Here is a 25,216-nt window from a genome sequence, read left to right on the forward strand (position 1 = left end):
TTCTATCTTTATCTTTTGGAGGAAACTCCATACTATTTTCTACAGTGATTGCACCAATTTACATTCCCACCAATAGTATGTGAGGGTTCCTTTTTCTCCATATCCTTGCCAACATTTGTTATTTATTGTCCTTTTTATTTTAGCCATTCTGACAGATGTGAAGTGATATCTCATCATGATTTTGGTTTCTATTTCCCAGATGATGAGTGATGCTGAACATCTTTACATGTGTCTGTTAGCCAACTGGATGTCTTCTTTGAAGAAATAAATGTCCATTCATGTCTTCTGCCAATTTTTAAATTGGGATATTTGGGTTTTTTGATGTTGAGTTGGTGTAAGTTCTTTACATATTTTGGATACTGATATTTTATCAGATATGTCATTTTTAATTTTTATTTATTTTTTATTTTTTAATTTATTTTTAATTTATTTATGATAGTCACACACACACAGAGAGAGAGAGAGAGAGAGAGAGAGAGGCAAAGACATAGGCAGAGGGAGAAGCAGGCTCCATGCAGGGAGCCCGATGTAGGATTTGATCCCGGTCTCCAGGATCGTACCCTGGGCCAAAGGCAGGCGCCAAACCACTACGCCACCCAGGGATCCCCAGATATGTCATTTGCAAATAGCTTCTCTCATTCAGTAGGTTGTGTTTCAGTTTTGTTAGTTGTTTTCCTTTTTTGTGCAGAAGTTTATTTTGATGTACTCTCAATAGTTTATTTTTTGCCTTTGTTTCCCATGCCCCAGGAGACACATCTAAAAAATTGTCATTAGGGTTGATGTCAGAGAAATTACTGTCTGTATCTCTTCTAAGATTTTTATGGTTTCAGCTCTCACAATTAGGTCCTAATCCATTGTGCATTTATTTTTGTGTATAGTGTTAGCAAGTGGTCCAGTTTCATTCTGCTGCATGTCCAGTTTTCCCAACATCATTTGTTGAAAAGATTTTTTCCAATTATATATTCTTTCCCTCTTTATTGAAGATTAATTGGTCATATAGTTGTGGGTTTACTCCTGGGCTTTCTATTCAGTTCCTTTGATTTATGTGTATGATTCCATGGCAGTACCTTGCTTAGATTGTCTAGATTGCTGCAATTTTGTACTATTTCTTAAAGTCTGGGATTGTGAACTCTTCACCTTTGTTCTTCTTTCTCAAGATTGCTTTGGTTATTTCGGTTCATCTGTGGACACAAATTTTAGGACTGTTTGTTCTAGTTCTGTGGAAAATGCTGCCATTATTTGGATAGGGTTTGCATTAAATCTGTAGATTGCTTTGGGTAATATGAACATCCAATCCATGAGCATGGGGTATCTTTTCATTTGTGCCATCTTCAAGTTCCTTCATCGGTATTTTATAGTTTTCAGAGTACAGGTTCTCACATTCCTTGGTTATGCTTATTCCTAGATATCTTATTCTTTTTGGTACAGTTGTAAATGGTGATGTTTTCTTAATTTATCTTTCTGCTACTTCATTATGATTGTATAGAAATGTAACTGATTTCTATATATTAATTTTGTATCTTGAAGCTTTATTAAATAGTTTATCAGTTCTAATAGTTTTGGGTGGACGTTTTAGAGTTTTCTATATATAATATCATGCCATCTGCGTAAAATGACAGGTTTTTTTCTTCCTCACCAATTTGGAAATCTTGTATTTCTTTTTCTTGTCTGAATTGCTGAAGCTGTGACTTCTAGTACTATATTGCATAACAGTGGTAAGAGTGGAATTCCTTGTCTTGTTCCTGATCTTAGAAAAAAGGCTCTCAGTTTTTACTATTAAGTAGATGTTACCTGTGGGTTTTTCATATATGTCTTTATTAGATTGAAATATGTTCCCTTTAAACTTTTTCTGTTGAGTTTATGATGAAGAGATGTTGTAATTTCTTTTTTTTAAATGTTTTTTAAAATTGTTTTTTAAATTTCTATTTATTTATTTATGATAGTCACACAGAGAGACAGAGAGAGGGGCAGAGACATAGGCAGAGGGAGAAGCAGGCTCCATGCACCGGAAGCCCGACGTGGGATTCGATCCCGGGTCTCCAGGATCGTGCCCTGGGCCAAAGGCAGGTGCTAAACCACTGCGCCACCCAGGGATCCCATGTTGTAATTTCTTAAATGCTTTTTTTGCATCTATTAAGATGATGATACTGTTTTTATCTTTTCTCTTATTAATGTAATGTATCACATTAATTTTGTATTATTGAACCAAACTTGTATCCCTGAAATGTTTTATTTGATCATGCTGAATAATTTTTAAATGTATTATTGAATTCAATTTGTTAATATTTTGTCAAGGATTTTTGTATACATGTATTTATCAGAGATATTGGCCTGCAGTTACCTTTTTTTGTAGGACCTTTATTTGGTTTTGGCATCAAGGTAATGCTGGTCTTGTAGAATGAATTTGGAAGTTTCTTTCCTCTTTATTTTTTGGAAAAAAAATTGAAAACCAAAAGGTATTAACTCTTTTTAAAATGCTAGTTAGAATTCACCTGTGAAGCCATCTTGTCCTGGACTTCTGTTTGTTCAGTTTTTTTATTACTGATTCAATTTCCTTACTAGTAATTAGTCTGTTCAAAATTTCTATTTCTTCCTGATTCAGTTTTGTAGTTATATGTTTCTAGGAGTTTATTCATTTCTTCTAGGTTATCCAATATGCTGGCATGTAAGTTTTCACAATACTCTCATAGTCCTTTACATTTCTGTGGTTTTGGTTGTTACTTCTCTTTTGTTTCTGATTTTATTTGAGTCCTCTTTTTTCTTAGTAAATATGGCTCAAGATTATCAATTTTCCTTAATTTTCAAAAGAAAAAGCTCCAGGTTTCATTGATCTTTTGTATTACTTTTTTAGTCTCTATTTCATTTATTTCTGTCATAATATTTATTTGCTAGTTTTGGGCTCTGTTCTTTCTCTCTTTTTTAGGTACAAAGTGTGAGATTTTTCTTGTTTCTTCATGCAGGTCTGTATCTGCAGCTCCCCCCCACCCCCGAAGTTTTGCTGTGTCCTAAAGATTTTACACAGTTGTGTTTTTAATTTCTTTTACTCCGGGTTTTTTTTTTTAATTTCCTCTTTGATTTCTTGGTTGACCATTCATCATTTAGAAGCATGTTATTTGGGATCCCTGGGTGGCACAGCGGTTTAGCGCCTGCCTTTGGCCCAGGGCGCAATCCTGGAGACCCGGGATCGAATCCCACGTCGGGCTCCCAGTGCATGGAGCCTGCTTCTCCCTCTGCCTGTGTCTCTGCCTCTCTCTCTCTCTCTCTCTCTGTGTGACTATCATAAATAAATTTAAAAAAAAGAAGCATGTTACTTAGCCTCCATGTATTTATGTTCTATCCAGATAATTTTTGGTAGCTGATTTCTAGTTTTATACTATTGTGGTGGGAAGATGAATGATGCCACATTTCAATCTTCTTGAATACTGAGAATTGTATTGTGGCCTAAAGTGATTTATCACAGAAAACGTCACATGTATACTTGAAAGAATGAGTATTCTGCTGTTTTGGGATGAAATATTATGTATATATTTGTAAGGTCCATCTGGACTAATGTGTCACTCAAAGCCATTGTTTCTTTGTTGATTGTCTGACCTATCTATCCATTGATGTAAATAGGGTGTTAAAGTCCTTATTATTATTGTATTACTGTCAATCTCTCCCTTTATGTCTGTTAAAGCTTGTTTACTACTCTAGTTTTTTATTTGTATCCATTTTCATGGTAAATGTTTTTTAATCCCTTAACTTTCAATCTGTATCTATCTTTATGTCTGAAGTGTCTCTTGTAGATAGCATACAGATGGGCCTTCTTTTTAATCCATTCCATCACCCTGTGTCTTTTGATTATTTAGTCCATTTGATTTAAAGTAATAATTGATAAGTATGCACTCATTGCCATTTTGTTACTTGTTTTCTGGTTGTTTATGTTCTTCTCTGTTTCTTCTTTTGTTTCCTTCCTTATGGTTTGATGGCTTTCTTTAGTGTTATGCTTGGATTCCTTTCTCTTCGTGTGTGTATATATTATAGGTTTTAAATTTGTGGTTACTATTGGTTTCACATATAACATCTATGTGTATTGCAATCTCCATTAACTTGATGATTACTTAAGTTTGGACACATTTATGTCCTATATTTTTACTCCCTTCCCCATTTTCTGCCATGCCATATTTTACATCCTTTTATTTTGTGACTTCCTAGATTTATTTTTGTAGACATAATTGATTTTACTGTTCTTGTGCCTTAACCTCCATACTGGGTATGTAATTGGTCGATTTACTATTATTTTTCCAAATAAGTTTTCTTTGTCTTCTCTTTTTTTCCTTCTGGATTTCCTATAACATGAATGCTATTACAGTTAATGATGTCACTGAGTTCCCTTAACCATATTTTAATTCTTTAATTCTTTATTACTCATTTTTCTTTTACAGTTGTTTGTTTTCCATTACTTTGTCTGTCTTCCAGATGCTGATTTGTTCTTCTGCATTGTCTAATATGCTGTTGATTCGGTCTAGTGTTTTTTATTTCAGTTATTGAATTCTTCATCTCTGATTGGTTCTTTTTATATTTTCTATCTCTTTGTTGAAGGTCTCACTGAGATCCTCCAATCTTTTTCTTTAATTTTAAAAAGGATTTTATTTATTCATTTGAGAGAGTAGAGAGAGTAAGAGAGCACATGAGCAGTGGGGAGGGACAGAAGGAGAGAAAGAAGCAGACTGCCCACTGAGCAGGGAGCCCAACATGGGGCTCAATCCCAGGACCCAAGATCATGAGCTGAAGGCAGATGCTTAACTGACTGAGCCATCCAGGCACTCCCTTCCACACTTTTTTCAAGTCCAGTGAATAGCTTTATGACATTACTGAATTTTTTTTAACAGGTATAATACTTATTTCCATTTCATTTAGTTCTTTTGCTGTGATTTTGTCCAGTTCTTTCATTTGGGGCATATTCCTCTGCCACATTCTGTCTAACTCTGTTTGTTTATAGGCATTAGGATGGTTAGCTATGTTTTCTGGTATTAAAAGTAGTGGAAGAGGTCTTGTGGTGTCTAGTAGTCAATGTCCCCTGTTCACCAGAACCATGTGCTCCAGAGGTGTCTCCTGGATATGGGCTGTGTGAGCACTACATTTGTGGCTGAGCCACTAGCTGACTTAGTTCTCAGTCCAGTCCAGTCCTGTTGTGGTTTCATAGGACAGGGTTTGGTCCCTGTGCTTCTGTGGGGTGTGTCTGAGATAACCATGGGCTTGCTGGTGGGCAATGTTAGCAGTCAGGCTCCTGTTTGCACTCTGTGAGGCAATTAAATGGACATCAATTGGCAGAGTGCTCTCCATATGTGGCCCCCTGAGGAGCTTTCTGTGGTAGTTGGGGCTGGCAGTCAGACAAGATTTTTCCACTCAGTATGTCTGCCACAGCTACAAGCAAAGTAAACAGGGTGTTATCACTGTGTGGCCAGCTAAAATGGTCAGCTGCTGGAACTGCCCATGTGCTGGGTGTGGGGTTATTTCCTACTATCCCCAGGGCAGGAGTTACTTTGGAGTGGTGTCAGTCCCTACTGGGGCAGCTTGCACAGTGTGTCAGGGCAGGATCCCTTTTGAGGAATGTTTGCTGAAGTGGGCAAGATGGAAGGGGTGAGTCTGCCTGGGAACATAAATTGGGTACATGCTGCTAGTAAGATAGGTGGTGTCCTTCTGGTATCCAAAAGTATCTAGCAGCCTAGAGTGAGGCTGGTGGAGGAGAAGAGAGATGGTGTCTGCCAGCACTTTTGTTCCTGAAGAAATCTCCTGTAGATCTATGTTCCTCTAGCCCATGTTCTAAGATTAGTAATATACTCTCCACATCCCAGGTACTATTCAAACTGCTGCTATATGCTGTGTTGGGTCAGTTGGGTTATTTATTATATTAGCTCTTTAAGGAGGGAAGATTAGTTTCTTATTCGCCTTTAGCCCTCCTAGAGCTAAGCCCACTGATTTTTAATATATCCAGAGTTAGGCCCAATTGATTTTCAAAGCTTGCCAAGTTAACCCCTATTGGTTTTCAAAGCTAGAGGTTATGAGGATTCATCTTCCCAGTGCTTGTCCTCAGTGCTGAGGGTGTCCAGTAGGGGGTCTGTTCCTGTCATTTCTCTGTGCTTGTTATATCTCTCCCATTTGTGGTTAGTCTTGCTGGGGCTTTGGATCTCAACCATGTTTCTGCCCTCTTCTTATTTTCAATGTGGCCTCATCTCCATATCTCCATGAATAACTGTGGAAGCTATGTTCTGCTGGGCTTCATGTCATTTTCAGAGTGAGTTATGCAGATATAGTGTGTATTCCTAGGATGAAGTGAGCTCAAGATCCTCCACTTCCTCTATTCTCCTGAACTTTATCTTGTTCATTTTTTTAAATTTTGCAAATATTGTGTTACTTCAAACTCAAAATAATAAAATATTTTAGCTATAACTGAAGTTATAGCTAAAAGTAAGAAATCATTCAAATAGATATAATATGTCAGATGTAACGTATCCTAAGAGATCATTTTTTAAGATTTTTATTTATTTATTTATTCATGATAGAGAGGGAGAAAGAGAGAGAGAGAGAGAGAGAGAGAGAGAGGCAGAGACACAGGCATAGGGAGAAGCAGGCTCCATGTCGGGAGCCGGATGCGGGACTCAATCCCGGGACTCCAGGATCGTGCCCTGGGCCAAAGGCAGACGCCAAACCGCTGAGCCACCCAGGGATCACCTAAGATATCATTTTAAATGTGTTATGAGACTAAAGCATCTTGCAAGTCTCCATTATTAGGAGCAATGATATCTCTAAAATATCATGAGAGATGTAAGACAAGCTGCAATTACTATAATGGGCCAAGATAATAGAAGAGCGCAGACAAAGAAGAAATGAAGAGGCCTTGACCAGGCAACTAGCATCCCTTCGGGGACCTGTACTTATATGCCTTTGAGCCTTCTGGCATATTGTTACCTTAGTTATGATTATTTTGCATCTGATCTTAATCTGACTTCCAAAATATACTTACCTATTGTATTGACCTGTCAACATGTTTTACTAGCAGCATCTCTTTTGCACTATAAATAAGTAAACTGACATTCTGACTTAATTTTTTTTGTATATTTTTTATTGGAGTTCGATTTGCCAACATGTAGCATAACACCCAGTGCTCATCCCGTCAAGTGCCCCGCTCAGTGCCTGTCACCCAATCATCCCATCCCCCTGCACCTCCCTTTCCACTATTCCTTGTTCATGACATCCTGACTTAATAGGTCTCATTTAACAAAAGTTTTATCTTTCATAGGCCAAGCAACATGTAGAGTGAATGGATAAAATACGTTTCTCTCATGTGCAAAATTGATGACCCAATGCTATGATGTGTTGCACTAAAATGTGTTCACACTATGAGCCCACACTTCTGGCTTTCCTTTCTAACACTATTGTTTAATCATTAGGCCATGCACACAGCAGATATGCAACAGACACTTACTGACTGAATCAAGTGAGTCAAAACTGTATTCTGGCTTAAAGTCAATTGAAAAGTTTTGAGTAGCTAATGATACCAGATTACTTTACATGTATGAGTCCTTTCAAAGAGTTAAATATAATCACTCTGTTTCATTGACCATTTTCATCATTCATGCAGTACGCAGACCATGCATACGTAGATCATGGGCCACTCAGTCATTTGCTCACTTAAATTATCAAATTAGATTATCGAGTAAGCTTCTCTTATTGTTACAATTAATGGAAATGGTACCTATAGTACTGGTGGATGCCACCATTCTTTTTTACTTACATACAAATTACATTTTTGCAACATTAAAAAAATTGCCTCTAAATTCAGTGTAAAAATTTCCTCCCATTCTTTTTGAGAATGTGAGGATGAAAAAATCTTCACGGGTAGGAGGCATTGGTGGCTCAGCAGTTGAGCAACGGCCTTCACCCCAGGACGTGATCCTGGAGTCCCAGCATTGGGCTCCCTGCATGGAGCCTGGTTCTCTCTCTGCCAGTGTCTCTGCCTCTCTCTGTGTGTCTCTCATGAATGAATAAATAAAATCTTAAAAAAAAAGAAAATGAAAAATCTTCACAGGTAAATATTCCAACTTAAAATGTTCACTAGCTTTTACCCAAAGTGAATACATTATCTTTTATGCTATAACTGGTTCTTTTCTAACTTTACCAACTGATAGTAGAATCTTTTTCAACAGTAAAGAACCTCCAGAATGCAAAAAAAGTAAGCCATATCAATCAAAATCAAAGAAACCATCTTTTCTAAATAATATAAAAACTAAGAAAAGTTAAACCCATGTTTAAATACTACTTTTAAACATAAAAAAAATCAATCTTATTGTAATATCTTAATTTAATAATGATTTATCAAATTTGATAACCACTTTACAGTAAGTTTTAAAAATTCAGAAATTTTCTAATGTTAAAAAAATTACCTGCCCAAGACTTTCAGCAACAATGAAGCTAATAAGAATTTGGGTATTTGGATTTCTCTATAAAATTACTTATTATCTCCATAGAGCAGTGAATTTTATTACATTTTTTCACAACCTGCATTGTTTAAAAAAGATCCAACAAGTAGGAATCTATTTTTATTTCTGTTTCACATAACCTTGAATTTTGAATAACAAGTGATCTATTGAATTTCAAATCCTTCAGGCAAAATAATAACAAAAGTATACTAAGGAAAAATGAGAAAAGAATCTTTAAGAAAGACTACTGAATTTACCTGGAGACTAAATGGCACAATATGTTTAATTCTTGATCAGATACTGGAAAAATCAATGGGTCCAAAAAAGTATAAGAATATCTTTGGTGTGAAGAGAATATAATTTTTAAAAACGCACTATTTTTAATTATGGGATTAATGGCTACCCATGTATTCTCCTGGCGCTGTAGTCTCGGATTTAGCCAAGTAAAAGCTGCATCCTTGTATGCCTCTGTGCTGAGGAAGCAAAACTAATTTTTAAATAAAGTGATTTAAATCCTTTCATGATGGTACAAGCCAGATTCTCACTGTTATCTGCTTTGTCTGAAATAAATTAGAAAAAATAGTGACGAGAAGGAAATTCATTTGCCTATACCCAAATTATTTATATATATTTGTAAATTATGTTTCTCTTTTTAAAAGATTTTATTTATTTATTCATGAGAGACACAGAAAGAGAGGCAGAGACGTAGGCAGAGGGAGAAGCAGGCATCCTGTGGAGAGCCTGATGTGGGACTCCATCCCAGGACCCTAGTATCATGACCTGAGCCAAAGGCAGATGCTCAACCACTGAGCCACTCAGGTGCCTCTGTAAATTATGTTTCTTAAATAACTTTAAATACCCCACTCTATTCTGGATACTATCCATAAATTTTATTATACTATTCATATAATGTATTATATGAATAGACACATTCAGTTTTATTTTCAGCTGTTTGAGGTTGGTTAAATAAGCACTTAGAATGAACTAAACACTTTTAAGATGGTCAATTTGTCTTTCTCTAAATTACTATAACATCTGTGCTTGAACACATAAACTTACGCTGTTACCTGAATGCTTCATGCATGTAATTCTTGAATCATCAAGACTCAAAGTATTATATATGACTTTGGTATTTCCATAGGACACAGTAGGATCCTAGACAAGTATTTTGAACTGCTGAAATGCATACTATCACATGCTGTTTATACAATGTTTACTTTACCGTACAGACTTTAACAATCTACTAGTACAAGAAATATGGTAAAATTTTCATTGTATCTTATATACAAATTATTATTACCTGGCAATGATTTAGACCACTTGACTACTGAAAGAAGTTGTCTCTCGCCTAGTTGATTAAGACTCGTCAGCAAAGAACTGGAGGTATCAGGTTTGGTGTTGTCATGTCCTGCATAGATCACATCTGGTTCAATGCTCATTAGCAGGTTAATCAATGGGGGAATTAACTGTATATCTTGACTTGGTGAAAAAGATATTCTTTGGCTTAGAGCTTGGCTTTCATTTGGAATGCCCACAGGTTGTGGGAGAGCAACAGTATCCAATGTTCTCATAACTCTGACTTTATTGAACTTTTTAAATTTTCGACCTATAAAGAAAAAAAGAGAAAAGATCATGTAAATACATATCAACTAAATCTTCCAGCAGACTGTTATTTTTCTTAAGTCTTAGAATTATAGCATTGTAGGTCTTAGCATCAATCTAATAAAATGAAATTGAATAAGTAAAATGTTAGGTTTCAGACTTGGATTGAAGATTAATTATACCAGCATACACAATATACAAAAATAAACTCAAAATGGATTAAAGACCTAAATGGGAGACATGAAACCATAAAACCTCTAAAAGAAAATATAGACAGTAATCTCTTTGTCATCATCCTTAGCATCATTTTTCTAGATACGTCTCCTCAGGCAAGGGAAGCAAAGCAAATTAAACTATTGGGACTACACCAAAGTAAAAAAAAGCTTTTGTACAGTGAAGGAAACTCAACAAACCAAAAAGGCAACTTACTGAATGGGAGAGGATATTAGCAAATGACATATCCAGTAAAGGTTTAATATATATAAAATATGAAGAACTTCTACAACTCAGAAAAAAAGGCAATCTGATTAAAAATGGGCAGAGAATCTGAACCATGTTCTTTTCGAGGACACACAAATTGTCAACAGAATCATGAAAAGATGCTCAACATCAGTAATCAGGAAAATGCAAGTCAAAAGTACAAGGAAATATAATTTTCCACCTTACATCAGAATAGCTAGAATAAAAAGACAAGCAATAACAAGTGTTTGTGGGATGTGGAGAAAAGGGAATCCTCATACACTGTTGGTGGAAATGTAAGTTGGTGCAACCACTATGGAAAACAGTATGGAGATTACTCAAAAGATTAGAAATACTATATGATCCAGTAATTCCACTACTGAATGTTTGCCCAAAGAAAATGAAAAAAAAATACTTTGGAAAGACATTATAAACCCCTATGTTTAATGAAGCATTATTAATGACAGCCAAGATATGGAAACAAACCAAGGGTCTGGTGATAGATGACTGAATAAAGAAATGTGAAACACACCACACACATGCACACACACACACACACACACACACTGAAATAGTACTCGATGCTCATAAAAAATAATAAGATCTTGCCATTTATGATAACATGGATGGACCTGGAGCATATTATGCTAAATGAAAGACAAATATTGTATGATTTAACTCATGTGTGAAATCTAAAAACAAAAAAAAATTAAACAATCAAGAAACAGAAACAGACATAAATACACAGAAGAAACTGAGGGTTGCTAGATGGAAGGTAAATGGGGGAGAGTAAAATGGGTGAAGGAGAGGGAGAGACATGGGATTCCAGTTTTGTAGTAAATATTTCACCAGGGTAAAAGTTACAGCACAGGGAATGCAATCAGTAGTACTCTAACAACACTGCATGATGACAGATGGTAGTTACACTTGTGAACAGAGTATAACATAATGGGGAATTACTATTTTATATAACTGAACCTGAGGTAACACAGTGTGTCAACTATATTTCAATTATAAAGAAGAAGAAGAATGCAAGAGGTGGGTTGGGGCCTGAGCAAAATAAGTAAGTATAAACATCCAGTTATAAGATAAGTCACAGATAAAAAAAGTACAGCAAGGGGTATATCATAAATAATATTGTAATAACTTTCTATGGTGAGAAATAGTGACTACACTTATTCTTATGCACATTGAGTAATATATAGAATTGTCAAATCACTATGATGTACTCTTGAAACTAATATAACATTGTATTCAGCTATCCTTCAATAAAAACAAAGAACAAAAAATAAATACAACAAGTCTATTGAACTTCATATAATTGTACTTTTAGCATTTTGTTGAGAAAATAGACAATGGCAAAAAGTACACAGAATTAAATAACAAGATTGAATGACTTTGCATTAATTACGATATTATTTATGTACTTCTGAAAAATAATAGCATCTGGAGGTTTGGGTAATCTAAGTAGAGACTACTGGTGGGGGTACAGTAACCACCTTTCACTGTACTATTCTACCAACTACTGTGTCTGTCCTTAGGAGATAATATACATGCCTTCCCTAAAAAAGGGAAGACTCAGATACTAGGGAGTGGACATGGGAGCACTAGAAAGCAGATGGAAAGACTGACTTAATAGTTATCTCTCACTCATCCTGATGAATGTTATTTCAAGGGATAGAATGTGCAAAAGTTTCATAGCTGCAATGTATGTAATAGCCTTCAGAGTGTAAACAAATGTCTATCAAAATGAGAATAGGGGCACCTGGGTGGCTCAGTCAGTTAAGCATTTGACACTTGATTTCAGCTCAGGTCATGATCTCAGAGTCCTGGGATCCAGCCCTGTGACTGGCTCCATCCTGTGGGTGGAGTCTGCTTAAGACTCTCTCTCTCTCTTCACCCCCACTAACATGCACTCTCTCTCTTAAAAAAAAAAAAAAAGAATGGATAAATGATAGTCATAGAATATAATAATATAATGCAGTAAAAATGAATAAAGTAAAATAATGTATATCAGAATAAAGAACTTCACTAAGGTAAGTAAGGTCAAATTGCAGAAATATATATGCCATATGATACAATTTTTATAAAGTGGAAAAAACAACCCTCAAAACTAAAGAATATTTGTTTATGGCTATAGAGATTCAGAAAATTTATAAAATAATGTAAGGGAATGATAAACCCAATAGTTAAGATAAAAGTTTCTGGGAAAAAATGATAGCTTGCAGATAGCCTAGTAGTAAAAATTCTGGGGATCCCTGGGTGGCACAGCGGTTTGGCGCCTGCCTTTGGCCCAGGGCGCGATCCTGGAGACCCGGGATCGAATCCCACATCGGGCTCCCGGTGCATGGAGCCTGCTTCTCCCTCTCCTGTGTCTCTGCCTCTCTCTCTCTCTCTATGTGACTATTATAAATAAATAAAAAATTAAGAAAAAAAAAATTCTGAACTACCTTACAAAAAATTATAGGGATTGGGAGGGGAGAGAAAAAGGTTCTGAACTTATTTATTATGTGTTATTAAAATAATTTGGTAATATGTTAGACATAGTTATTGTTTAATTCTGATACTATTAAAGTGAAATATAGTTTAATTATAGTTTAATTACAACTCTTCAGAACAAGAATATAAACATGAGCCAAATGGAAAAACAAATTAACAATGGATGACTGGTTATTGAATGGGGAAAAGAAAATGAAGGAAAAGTTGATTAACTCAGCAAAGTAAGAAAAGGAAAGGAGTATTGAAGTAACAAATATACTTAAATAAATACATAAATATATATATAATGTATGGGAAGAAATAAAAGCTTATACATTGATTACCTCAATAAATGTCATCATTAAAGAAAGTCAGGCTGGGGGTTAAAAACATTCTATTTGTAGTTTGTATGAAAAACAACAAAAAGATAGGGAAATATGAGGAAAATTAAAAGATGTGAAAAGGTGAACCAAGCAAATACATGTGGCAAGCAGGAGAAGCAATCGATATTAATAACAGATAAAACAGAATTCAAGGCCAAAGACATTAAAATGAGACAAAATGAGGATATTAAGAATAAAAGGTATTCCCTCTCAAAGGAAGCATAAAGCTTAAGCCTTTATTAAACAATAATACAGCAGACAACATTTAGAACAGAATCCTCCCTACCCTCCCCCCAAAAAAAGAAAAAGAAAAACTTGATAAAAAGAGTGGGAATATTCCTGTTTCACATTTTACACAGTAAGTACACAATTAATAAGTACAGATAGAGAACTTAAAATTTATACAGGACAAGGAATCTTTAACACATTTTTTCATCATAACATCATTTTATTAAAAATTAAAGCTAACTTGGCATTTAACACATTTTTCTAGTTAAATCCTTGACAAACAGGAAATTACACAAAATTATTAATCATCTAGGTATTAACAAAAAGATAACATTTCAAATCAAAATGCGTGAGATACAGTTAAATGCAAAAATATATATGTAAAGAATTATGTAGTTTTTGTGCGAAAATAATGAAAAAAAATGAGTGAAGCATTCAGCAAAAAGCAGAAAAGAGAAGGTCAAACAATAAGAAAAAAAGAGGAAAAATGTTTCATATGATGTGTGGTGCAGGAACTTTAACTACACATACTAAAATAATTAGAATTAGAAAACAATATTAAATGAAACACTCCTAAATAAATTTGATAATTTAGAAAATGGAGACTTTTATAGAACATAAATTATCAAAACTGATTCTGATAGTGTCACAGTCTAGGTCTTAATTTCTTTAGTGGCAGAAGATTTCCCTTATACTATCTTAAAGAAAGAACTTAAAACTTTCCCTATATATTTCATAAAGCAAACAATATGAAAAACATCATACCAGAAATAAAGATTAAGATATCATGATTATATAGATAAAGCTTTAAAATGAACTAACAACAACTTGAATGCTGCAGCATTAAAAATAGAACACTATAACTTATTCTAGTAGAGCCTGTTCTGAGAAGAAAAGGATGGCTCAATTCTGGAAAATCTGCCACCATAATTTATCATATCAGAACAAAGGAGAAAATCACACAATTTTTATCAATAACAATGATAAGAAGCAATAACATTTTATCAATAAATGATAAGAAGCTTTGAAAGGCAGAATCATGGTTCCTAAAGATGTCAGGAATAACAAAGAATTAAAGTTGCATATAGAATTAAGACTGCTAACCAGTTGACATTAAGAAGAGTATCCTGGATTATCCAGGTGGGGCTAGGACTCTGTGATACTCTGGTGATACTGGGTATCATAGGGTATTTAAATGGGGGAAAGGGAGGCAGAAAAATCAAAAGAGATGACCTCTTGACAAAAACTTGACCACTGCTCACTTTAAAGATGGATTTGCACCACAAGCCAAAGAATTTGGGCAATCTCTAAGAAGCTGAAAAATATAAGGATACAGATTTTCACCTGGAGCCCAAAAAAGAAGTGCAGTATTGCTAATATCTTGATTTGAGCCAGTAAAACCTATTTCAGATTTCTGACCACCAGATAATAAATGTGTATTTTTTAAAATACTAAATTTTGGTGCTTCATTACAGCAGCAATAGGAAACCAATGTATAGGCTTTTTGTTAAAATCCAAGGGTCATTACTTAAACAAATAAACAAAAAAACACTCAAAATAAAGGTTGAGGGATCCCTGGGTGACTCAGCGGTTTAGCGCCTGCCTTTGGCTCAGGGCGTGATCCTGGAGTCCCCGGATCGAGTCCCACATCGGGCTCCCTGCATGGAGCCTGCTTCTCCCTCTGCTTGTGTCTCTGCCTCTTTCTCTCTCTCTGTCTCTCATCAATAAATAAATAAAATCTAAAATAAAAAATAAAAAAATAAAGGTAGAAAGATATAAACACTATTTACCAAAACACAATAGTAAACATTAATAATTAGTTTATTTGCAGATAATATTATATCTAGAAACCTTAAGGGATTATAAAGTAATTCTAACAAAGTATTGAGATAATTTAGTTATATGGTCAGAAGGCTATAAAAATCTCTAGATTTATCACTTTTAATAGTTGGAGGTAGTAGATTAATCCCTTATAAAGCCAGTATGAAGGGCTAAAACACAAAAGTAGCAAAATCAATTAGATCTCCAAAAATCAGTCAAAGGAATCACCAAAGAAAAAGATGTAAAATAGGATAGTATATACATAAAATAAGGAAGGTGTATTAAAAATTAGTGCTTTTAGAATGTGTTTGAACTTAAGAGATCATCAACTAAGTATAGCCTGCTACATACACAAGATTTTATATCTGAAACCAATGTTAACCACAAATCAAAAATCTATAATAGATGCCTGAAAGATAAAGAGCAAGGAATCCAAGTATAATGCTAAAGAAAGCCTTCAAACCATAGGGGAAAGAGCGTGAGAAGGAAGGAAAGAACAAAGAAAAACTAGAAAAACAACCAGAAAACAATTAATTGCAAATGGCAAAAAGTGTATACCTACCAATAATTATTTTAAATGTAAATGGATGAGATGCCTCAATCAAAAGATGCGGGGTGACTGAATGGATAAAAAAAATAAGACCTATCTATATGCTGCATACAAGAGACTCATTTCACACCTACAGACACATGAGACATGTACAGATTGAAAGTGAAGGGATGATGAAGGGTGTGTGTATGTGTGTGTGTGTGTGTGTGTGTATAAGATCAATATACATATACATTACTCAACCATCAAAAAGAATGAAATCTTGCCATTTGCAGCAATGTGGATGGAGCTAGTGTGTATTATGCTAAGTGAAATAAGTCAGAGAAAGACAAATCCCATATGATCTCACTCATGTGTAATTTAAGAAAGAAAACAGATATATGGGAAGGGAGAAAAGAAGAAAAGGAGAGAGGGGAACGAGGCATAAGTGACTTAATGACAGAGAACAAAATGAAGATTGATGGACAGAGTTGGGTAAGGGATGGGCTTAGATGGGTGATGGGTGTTGTGATGAGCATTGTGTGTTAAATGTAAGTGATGAATCACTGAATTCTACTCCTGAAACCTTATTGCACTACATATTAAATAACAAAATTTAAATTAAAAAATAATAACCATCTTCTGCCAAAAAAGGGATTTTACTAAATAGAAAAAAATAGAAAATGAAGGGATGAAAAAGTATATACCATGCAAATGGAAGCAAAAAATAGCTGGGGTAGTAATACATTTGTTTATATTAGACAAAATAGACTTTAAAACAAAGAATAACAAGAGCCAAAGAAGGTCACTACATAATGACAGAATAACCTAACAAGGGGATATAAACAATTGTAAATATCTAGGCATCTAGCATAGAAGCATCCAAATACATAAAGCAAATATAAACAAACATAAAGAGAGAAACTAATAATACTACAAAAATAATGGGGGTTATTACTTATTAATACTTATTGTACTTATTACTACATCTTATAATATTAATGGGCAGATCATCCAGACAGAAAATCAATTAGGAAAAACTGACTTAGATGACACATTAGATCAGACAGATCTAACAGACACATGCAAAACATTCTATCCTCAAACAGCAGAATACACATCTTTTTCAAGTGCACAATAGAACAATCTCCTTAACAGATCACAAAACAAGCCATAATAAATTCAAGAAGATAGAAAATATACCATGCATTTCTGACCACAATGTTATGAAACTAGAAATCAATTATGAGAAAAAAATCTAGAAAGACCACAAACATAAGGAGGCTAAGCAAATGCTACTAAACAATAAATGGATCAACCAAGAAATCAGATGAAATAAAAATATACCTTCACACAAGTGAAAACAAAACACAAGAGTCCCAAATCTTTCAGAAGCAGCAAAAGCAGTTTCTAAGGGAAAAATTTAGAGCAATGCCTGCTTACCTCAAGTGAAAAGTCTCAAATAAGTAATCTAACCTTCCACTTTAAAAGGATAGAAAAAGAAGAAAGAAACAAAGCCAAATCTAGTAGAAGGAAGAAAATAATAAGGATTAGAGCAAAAATAAATTAAACTGAGACTTAAAAAACAATAGGAGGGATCCCTGGGTGGCGAGGCGGTTTGGGGCCTGCCTTTGGCCCAGGGCGCGATCCTGGAGACCCGGGATCGAATCCCACATCAGGCTCCCAGTGCATGGAGCCTGCTTCTCCTTCTGCCTGTGTCTCTGCCTCTCTCTCTCTCTCTCTCTCTGTGACTATCATAAATAAATAAAAAAAATAAAAAAAAAAACAATAGGAAAGATCAATGAAACTGGAAAGTAATTCTTTGAAAAAATAGGCAAAATTGATAAACTTTTCAGCATATTATTAAGAAAAAAAAGAGAGAGGACTCAAATAAAATCAGAAGTGAAAGAGGAGAAATAACAACCAACACCACAGAAATACAAAGGATTATAAGAGAATATAATGAAAAAGTATATACCAACACAGATTGGACACAACCTAGAAGAAGTGGATAAATTCCTAGAAATACTCAGTCTTCCAAAACTGAATCAAGAAGAAAGAAAATTTGAACAAATTGATTGCTAGTAATAAAACTGAATTAGTAATCAAAAAGCTCCCAATAAACAAAGTCCAGAGGAAAATGGCTTCACAGATTCTATGAGACCAGCATTACCGTGATACCAAAACCAGACAGAGTCCTAGTCTCCTCCTAGTACTACCACCACAACCCAACATGATGGTGTTATATTAATATTTGCATGAATGGACATAGAGACCAACAGGATAGGATACAGAACCTGGGAACATATGCCAAATATATGTAATATCTTAATGTATGTTAAAAGTGGTGGGAGAGAAGAGTTTTAATCAGGGCATATGAAAGCTACAGGGAAAGCAGAGAACGTAGGTTCTCAGCATCCATCTTCAAAATAGAATGGTAAAGGATCCAAACAGGGACCATATAGTTACATTAACTACTTTTCCCCCATAACTTGGTCTGCTAAGTCTAAAGAGAGGCAACCCAGACAAAAGGTATGATACAGAAAAGTAATGGAAAACTGGGAATTATTTTTGGAATTATTGATCATATTTTACTGAGTAGAGGTAAATGCACACTAACCCCTAACACTTTCTATCCTGTGTCTTTTTTCCCTCTTACCATCTATCAGGTTCTGTCAGGCTACAATATTTTATGTTTATTTTGTGTGGTTTTAAAAATTGTTTCTGTCCTCAACTAAAACCTAAACTCTTTGATGATACCACAGTACTTTGTACATCATAACAGTCAAGATTTTGTTGAATTAGTCAATAATTGCACAGCAACAAAAACATTTTTGCTACAAGGATGTCAACAATAATCTGGCCTCCTGTCATATAACTTTTGCTCTGTGAAAAATGAGAAGAAATCTAAGGGGAATTTCCTTCCAGTAAAAGAAACAATCTAGGGCAGAGGGTGTAGCATATTTCATAGAACGTCTGGGGTTCACATGTGCTTGCACATTATTCTATCATAACTATCTTTATGTCCTCAACCACTGTTTCCCAGCCTTCTACACCAAACCAAATAGCTAAGATTTCAAGTCTTCTAGCTCAAACTATAAGCTCAAAACAAAAACAAAGCCAAAGGGAAATGGCTAAAAATTACTAAGTCAAATAGCAGGCCAAGATATATAGACTTAAATGTGTAGTAAGTAGCAGATGTACCATAAAGAATTTAAGCAAAACTATTTTTAGAAATGATAAAAGGAGAATGTTAAAATTAAGAATCAGATGAATACAAGTTGGAGGAAGAATTACTCCAGGAAATGGACGTAGTCAAAACTTTCACTATATTTCAAAAATAAAATGACATCTAAGCTTCAATAATTCAAAGGAGAGAGATATAACATCAAATAAAAGATGCAATAAATGACAAAACAGAATAATTGAAAATGGGATCTGGAAAATAAAAAATAAATTAAAGAAATAAAGAAAGCCATTATAGATGAAAAAACCTTATTAGAATAAAGAAAAAGGAGAACTGCCAGTATAAAAAAAGTAACCAGAGCCATGATGTTGAAATTTTGAGAAAAATCACCAAATGAAGTACAAAGGAACTAAAATTAAAGTAAGCAGAGAAAGGATGGTAGGTATGGAAGACTGAGACCAGAGAGCTAAGATATCAATTATTATTGGGGACCATAAAAAACAGACAGGAAATGTAAAACAAAAAATCTCTGAAGGTAATAGAAAATACTTTGCTAACATATAAGAAGACTTGTAGTTTCAAATAAAAAATGGCTTAATCTGTTTCTGGAAAATATAATGCATTAAGATAGAGCTAAGTTTTTTTTTAAATTTCTTTAATTGGAGTACAATTTGCCAACATATAGCATAATACCCAGTAAGATAGTGTTAAGTATTGATAAAATTACTAAAATTCAATAATTAAGAAACACAGGTGGAAGACTGAGGTCATCAAGAAATGAAAAACATTAGAAGGTCATTTTCTCTTCATTTACATCAGATGCCTATAAAGAAAGGCAATGTATATGGATTTGAGTGGGGAGGGGCCCACACCACACATTTTCCATGTTTTAACAGAATTTTAGTAAAGATTTCATTGGCCAAGGGAAGTAGAGCACACACATCTCACTCACTTCTTTTTCCATCTCACTTCTACTGCCCTCAGTCCCATCCTAAGCAACATTAATTCTTCTTTTTGTCTTTGGTATATCAGATTGGTAAATGTCTTTTATAATTTCAGCATGCTCCTGGAGTCACAGGCTCTATCCAAAACAGTTATCAAAAACACTTCTAAAAATCAAAACAAGTAAGACATTCTTCTACAAAGGTAAAAAAGAATCAACAAATATTTTAAATCATTTATAAAATTTCCCTACCATGAAAAAATATATATATTTTCATTCAGATTATGTTTCCATGCGAAGCATATGGCTTGGGAATATATATATATATATATATATAATAACAATATTCAATAACTATTACATTAATTAAATACCTCTACTATCTATGATTCCGCAAATTAATGTCAATTTTAAGATACCTGCATTAAATTTTCAATGGTTCTGACAAAAAAATAATTAAAAACTTTTAGAAGATATACGAATATATTTTGCATTACAGTTAAATATTTATTTTGCCAATGATAATATCTACATAAGTGGATCCAAGAAATAAAAGATATTTGAAGCCACAATTTACTAAGTTTTTTATAAGTCAGGCACTGTGCTACATATTTTAGATGTATCATTTTATTTGCCCTCATAATAACTCTCATTATATGATCATAATGGAAAAGAAAATAGAAATATGTCAAGGTTGTAGTGTGTTCCTGAGGTCCTACAGCTATTTGTGGTGAAATCTACGTGTTTTTTTTATTATTTAAATTCAAGTTAGTTAAAATATAGTATATTATTAATTTCAGAGTAGAATTTAGTGATTCATCAGTTGCATGACACCCAGTACTCATAACATCAGGTGTCCTCCTTTATGTCCATCATCCAGTTACCCCATTTCCCCTGCCTACCTCCCATCTAGCAACCCTGTTTGTTCTCTATAGTTAAAAAAGTCTCTATGGTTAGCTTCTCTTTGTTTTTATCTTATTTTATTTTTCCTTCCTTTCCCTATGTTCATCTGTTTTGTTTCTTAAATTCCACATACCAGTGAGATTAAATGGTATTTGTCTTTCTCTAATTGACTTATTTTGTTTAGCATAATACTCTCCAGGTCTATCCTCATCCTTGCAAATGGCAAGATTTCATGCTTTTTGATGGCTAAGTAATATTCCATCACATACATACACATTTTTTCAAATTTAGTTTTTTACATTTATTCAAATTCAATTTGACAACATATACTATATAACCCAGTGCTCATCCCATCAAGTGCCCTCCTCAGTATCCATCACCCAGGTACCATAGCCCACCTTCCCTTCCACTACCCCTTGTTCATTTCACAAAGTTAGGAATCTCTCATGTTTTGTCTCCCACTCTAATTTTTCCCACTCATTTTCTCTCCTTTGCGCTATAATCTCTTTCACTATTTCTTATATTCCCCGCATGAGTGAAATCATATGATGATTGTCCTTCTCCAATTGACCTACTTCACTCAGCATGATACCCTTCAGTTCCATCCACGTCGAAGCAAATGGTGGGTATTCATCATTTCTGATGGCTGAATAATATTCCATTATATATATAGACCACATCTTCTTTACCCATTCATCTGTCATAGACATTGAGACTACATACAGTTTGGCTATTGTGGACATTGCTGCAGTGAATGCTGGGGGGCAGGTGTCCTGGTGTTTCACTGCATTTGTATCATTGGGGTAAATCCCCAGTAGCACAATTGCTGGGTCATAGGGTAGCTCTATTTTTAGCTCTTTGAGGAACCTCAACACTGTTTTCCAGAGTGGCTGCACCAGTTCACATTCCCACCAACAGTGCAAGAGGGCTCCCCGTTCTCCACATCCTCTCCATTTGTTGTTTCCTGTCTTGTTATTTTCTCCATTCTCACTGGTGTGAGGTGGTATCTCATTGTGGTTTTGATTTTGTATTTCCCTGACTGCAAGTGATACGGAGCATTTACTCATGTGCTTGTTGGCCATGTGTAGGTCTTCTTTGGAGAAAATTCTGTTCATGTCTTCTGCTCATTTCATGATTGGATTTTGTTTCTTGGGTGCTGAGTTTAATAAGTTCTTTATAGATCGTGGATACTAGCCCTTTATCTGATTTGTCATATGCAAATATCTTCTCCCATTCTGTAGGTTGTCTTTTAGTTTTGTTGACTGTTTCCTTTGCTGTTCAGAAGCTTTTATCTTGATTAAGTCCCAATAGTTCATTGTTGCTTTTGTTTCCCTTGCCTTCATTGATGTATCTTGCAAGAAGTTGCTGTGGCCAAATACAAAAAAGGTGTCAACTGTGTTCTCCTCTAGGATTTTGATGGATTTTTGTCTCAGATTTGGATCTTTCAACCATTTTGGGTGTATCTTTGTGTCTGGTATAAGAGAATGGTCCAGTTTCATTCTTCTGCACGTGGCTGTCCAATTTTCTCAGCACCATTTATTGAAGAAACTGTACATTTTCCAGTGAATAGTCTTTCCTGCTTTGTCAAATATTATTTGACCATAGAGTTGAGGGCACATTCCTGGGTTCTCTATTCTGTTCCATTGATCTATGTGTCTGTTTTTGTGCCAGTACCACACTGTCTTGATGATCACAGCTTTGTAATATAGCTTGAAATCTGGCATTGTGATGGCCCTGGCATTGGTTTTCCTTTTCAATATTCTCCTGGTTATTCGGGTCTTTTCTGATTCCACAAAAATCTTAAGATTATTTGTTCCAATTCTGTGAAGAAAGTCCATGGTATTTTGATAGGGATTGCACTGCACACGTAAATTACCCCAGGTACCATAGACATTTTCACAAAATTTATTCTTCCAATCCATGAACATGGAATGTTTTTCCAACTATTTCTGTCTTCCTCAATTTCCTTTAGAAGTATTCTGTAGTTTTTAGGGCATAGACCCTTTAACATTTTGATGAGGTTTATTCCTAGGTATCTTATAGTTTTTGGGTGCAATTGTAAATGGGATTGATTTCTTGATTTGTCTTTCTTCAGTCTCATTGTTAGTGTATAGAAATGCCACTAATTTCTGGGCATTGATTTTGTATCCTGCCACATTGCTGAATTGCTATAGGAGTTCTAGCAATCTTGGGGTGGAGTCTTTTGGGTTTTCTATGTACAGTATCATGTCATATGTGAAAAAGGACATTGACTTCTTCTTTTTTAATTTGAAGGCCTTTTATTTCTTTTTATTGTCTGATTGCTGAGGCTAGGACTTCTAGTACTATGTTGAATAGTAGTGGTGAGAGTAAACATCCCTGTCATGTTCCTGATCTTAGGGGAAAGGCTCTTAGTTTTTCCCAATTGAGAATGATATTCAATGTGGGCTTTTCATAAATGGCTTTTAAGATATTGAATGATGGTCCCTCCATCCCTACACTCTGAAGAGTTTTGATCAGGAATGGATGCTGTATTTTGTCAAATGCTTTCTCTGCATCTATTGAGAGGATCATTTGGTTCTTGTTTTTTCTCTTGTTGATGTGATCTATCACGTTGATTGTTTTATGAATGTTGAACCCTTCCTTGCAATATAGGGATAAACCCTACCTGGTCATGGTGAATAATTCTCTTAATGTACTGTTGGATCCTATTGGCTAGTATCTTGTTCAGATTTTTTGCATCTGTGTTCATCAGGGATACTGGTCTATAATTCACCTTTTTGGTGGGGTCTTTGGTTTTGGAATCAAGGTGATCGTGGCCACATAAATAGAATTTGGAAATACTTCCTCCCTTTCTATCCTTTGAAATAGCTTTAGTAAGATAGGTATTATTTCTTCTTTAAACATTTGATAGAATTCCCCTGGGAGGCCATCTGGTCCAGGACTTTGGTGTCTTGGGAGGTTTTTGATGACTGCTTCAATTTCCTCGCTGGTTATTGGCCTGTTCAGGTTTTCTATTTCTTCCTGTTCCAGTTTTGGTAATTTGTGGTTTTCCAGAAATACATCCCTTTCTTCTAGATTGCCTAGTTGGCATATAGTTGCTTATAATACGTTTTAAAAATCACTTGTATTTCCTTGGTATTGGTTGTGATATCTTATCTTTCATTCATGATTTTATTGAGTCTTTTCTCTTTTGTTTTTAATAAGGTTGACTAGGGGTTTCTTGATCTTATTAATTCTTTCAAAGAATCAACTCCTGGTTTTGTTGATCTAAGTTCTTCTGGTCTCTATTTCATTGAGTTCTGCTCGAATCTTTATTAACTCTCTTCTTCTGCTTGGTGTAGGTTTTACTTGCTGTTCTTTCTCCATTCCTTTTAAGTGTGAGGTTAGCTTGTGTATTTGAGTTTTTCCCAATTTTTGGAGGGATAGTTGTATTGCAATGTATTTCCCTGTTGTAGACATCAAATAGATGGGTCTTGCTTATTTATCTAGTCCAATACCCCGCATCTTTTGATGGGATCATTTAGCCCATTCATGTTCAGAGTAACTATTGAAAGATATGAATTTAGTGTCATCATAATACCTATTTAGTCCCTGTTTTTGTGGATTATTTCTTTGGTGTTTCTGTTTCCTTTACAGGGTCCCCCTTAATTTTTCTTGCAGAGCTGGTTTGGTGGTCACATATTCTTTCAGTTTCTGCCTATCCTGGAAGCTCTTTATCTGTCCTATTCTGAATGAGAGCCTTGCTGGATAGGGTATTCTTGGCTGCAAGTTCTTCTCATTTAGTACCCTGAATATATCCTGCCAGCCCTTTCTGGCCTGCCAGGTGTCATAGAGAGGTCTGCTGTTAATCTGATATTTCTCCCCATATAAGTTAAGAATATCTTGTCTCTCACTGCTTTAAGGATTTTCTATATCTTTGAAATTTGCGGTTTTCACTATTTAATGTTAAAATGTTGGTTTTTATTGATTTTGGGGGGGTCCTCTCTATCTCTTGGATTTCAATACCTGGTTTCATCCCCAGATTAGAGAAGTTCTCAGGTATGATTTATTCAAATTTACTTTGTGGTCCTCTCTCTCTCAGCCTCTTTGGAATCCCAATTAGACATATATTCTTCCTTCTCAAGTTATCATTTATTTTGCTAAGTGTTCCTCATTGACTCTTATTTTCCTCAGCTTCCTTCCTTACCATCAACTTGTCTTCTATATCACTCACTCTCTGTCTTCCACCTCATTAATCCT

The 25,216-nt window shown here is 34.8% G+C and overlaps 1 protein-coding gene across 2 annotated transcripts in view; it reads right to left on the reverse strand.

Moving 5' to 3' along the window:
- Positions 1–25,216, reverse strand: part of PGR (progesterone receptor) — a 108,568-nt gene that overhangs the window by 21,578 nt on the left and 61,774 nt on the right. Inside the window, exon 4 of one of the 2 annotated variants that reach the window (XM_072726281.1) lies at positions 9,763–10,068. The exons of the other annotated variant lie outside the window; for it this stretch is intronic. Within the exon in view, the coding sequence (XP_072582382.1) occupies positions 9,763–10,068 (306 nt within the window). The remainder of the gene's footprint in view (positions 1–9,762; positions 10,069–25,216) is intronic. 2 annotated transcript variants of the gene reach the window in all.

This window comes from Vulpes vulpes, chromosome 11 (assembly GCF_048418805.1).
Source record: "Vulpes vulpes isolate BD-2025 chromosome 11, VulVul3, whole genome shotgun sequence".
In the NCBI taxonomy this organism is placed as follows: Eukaryota; Metazoa; Chordata; class Mammalia; order Carnivora; family Canidae; genus Vulpes; species Vulpes vulpes.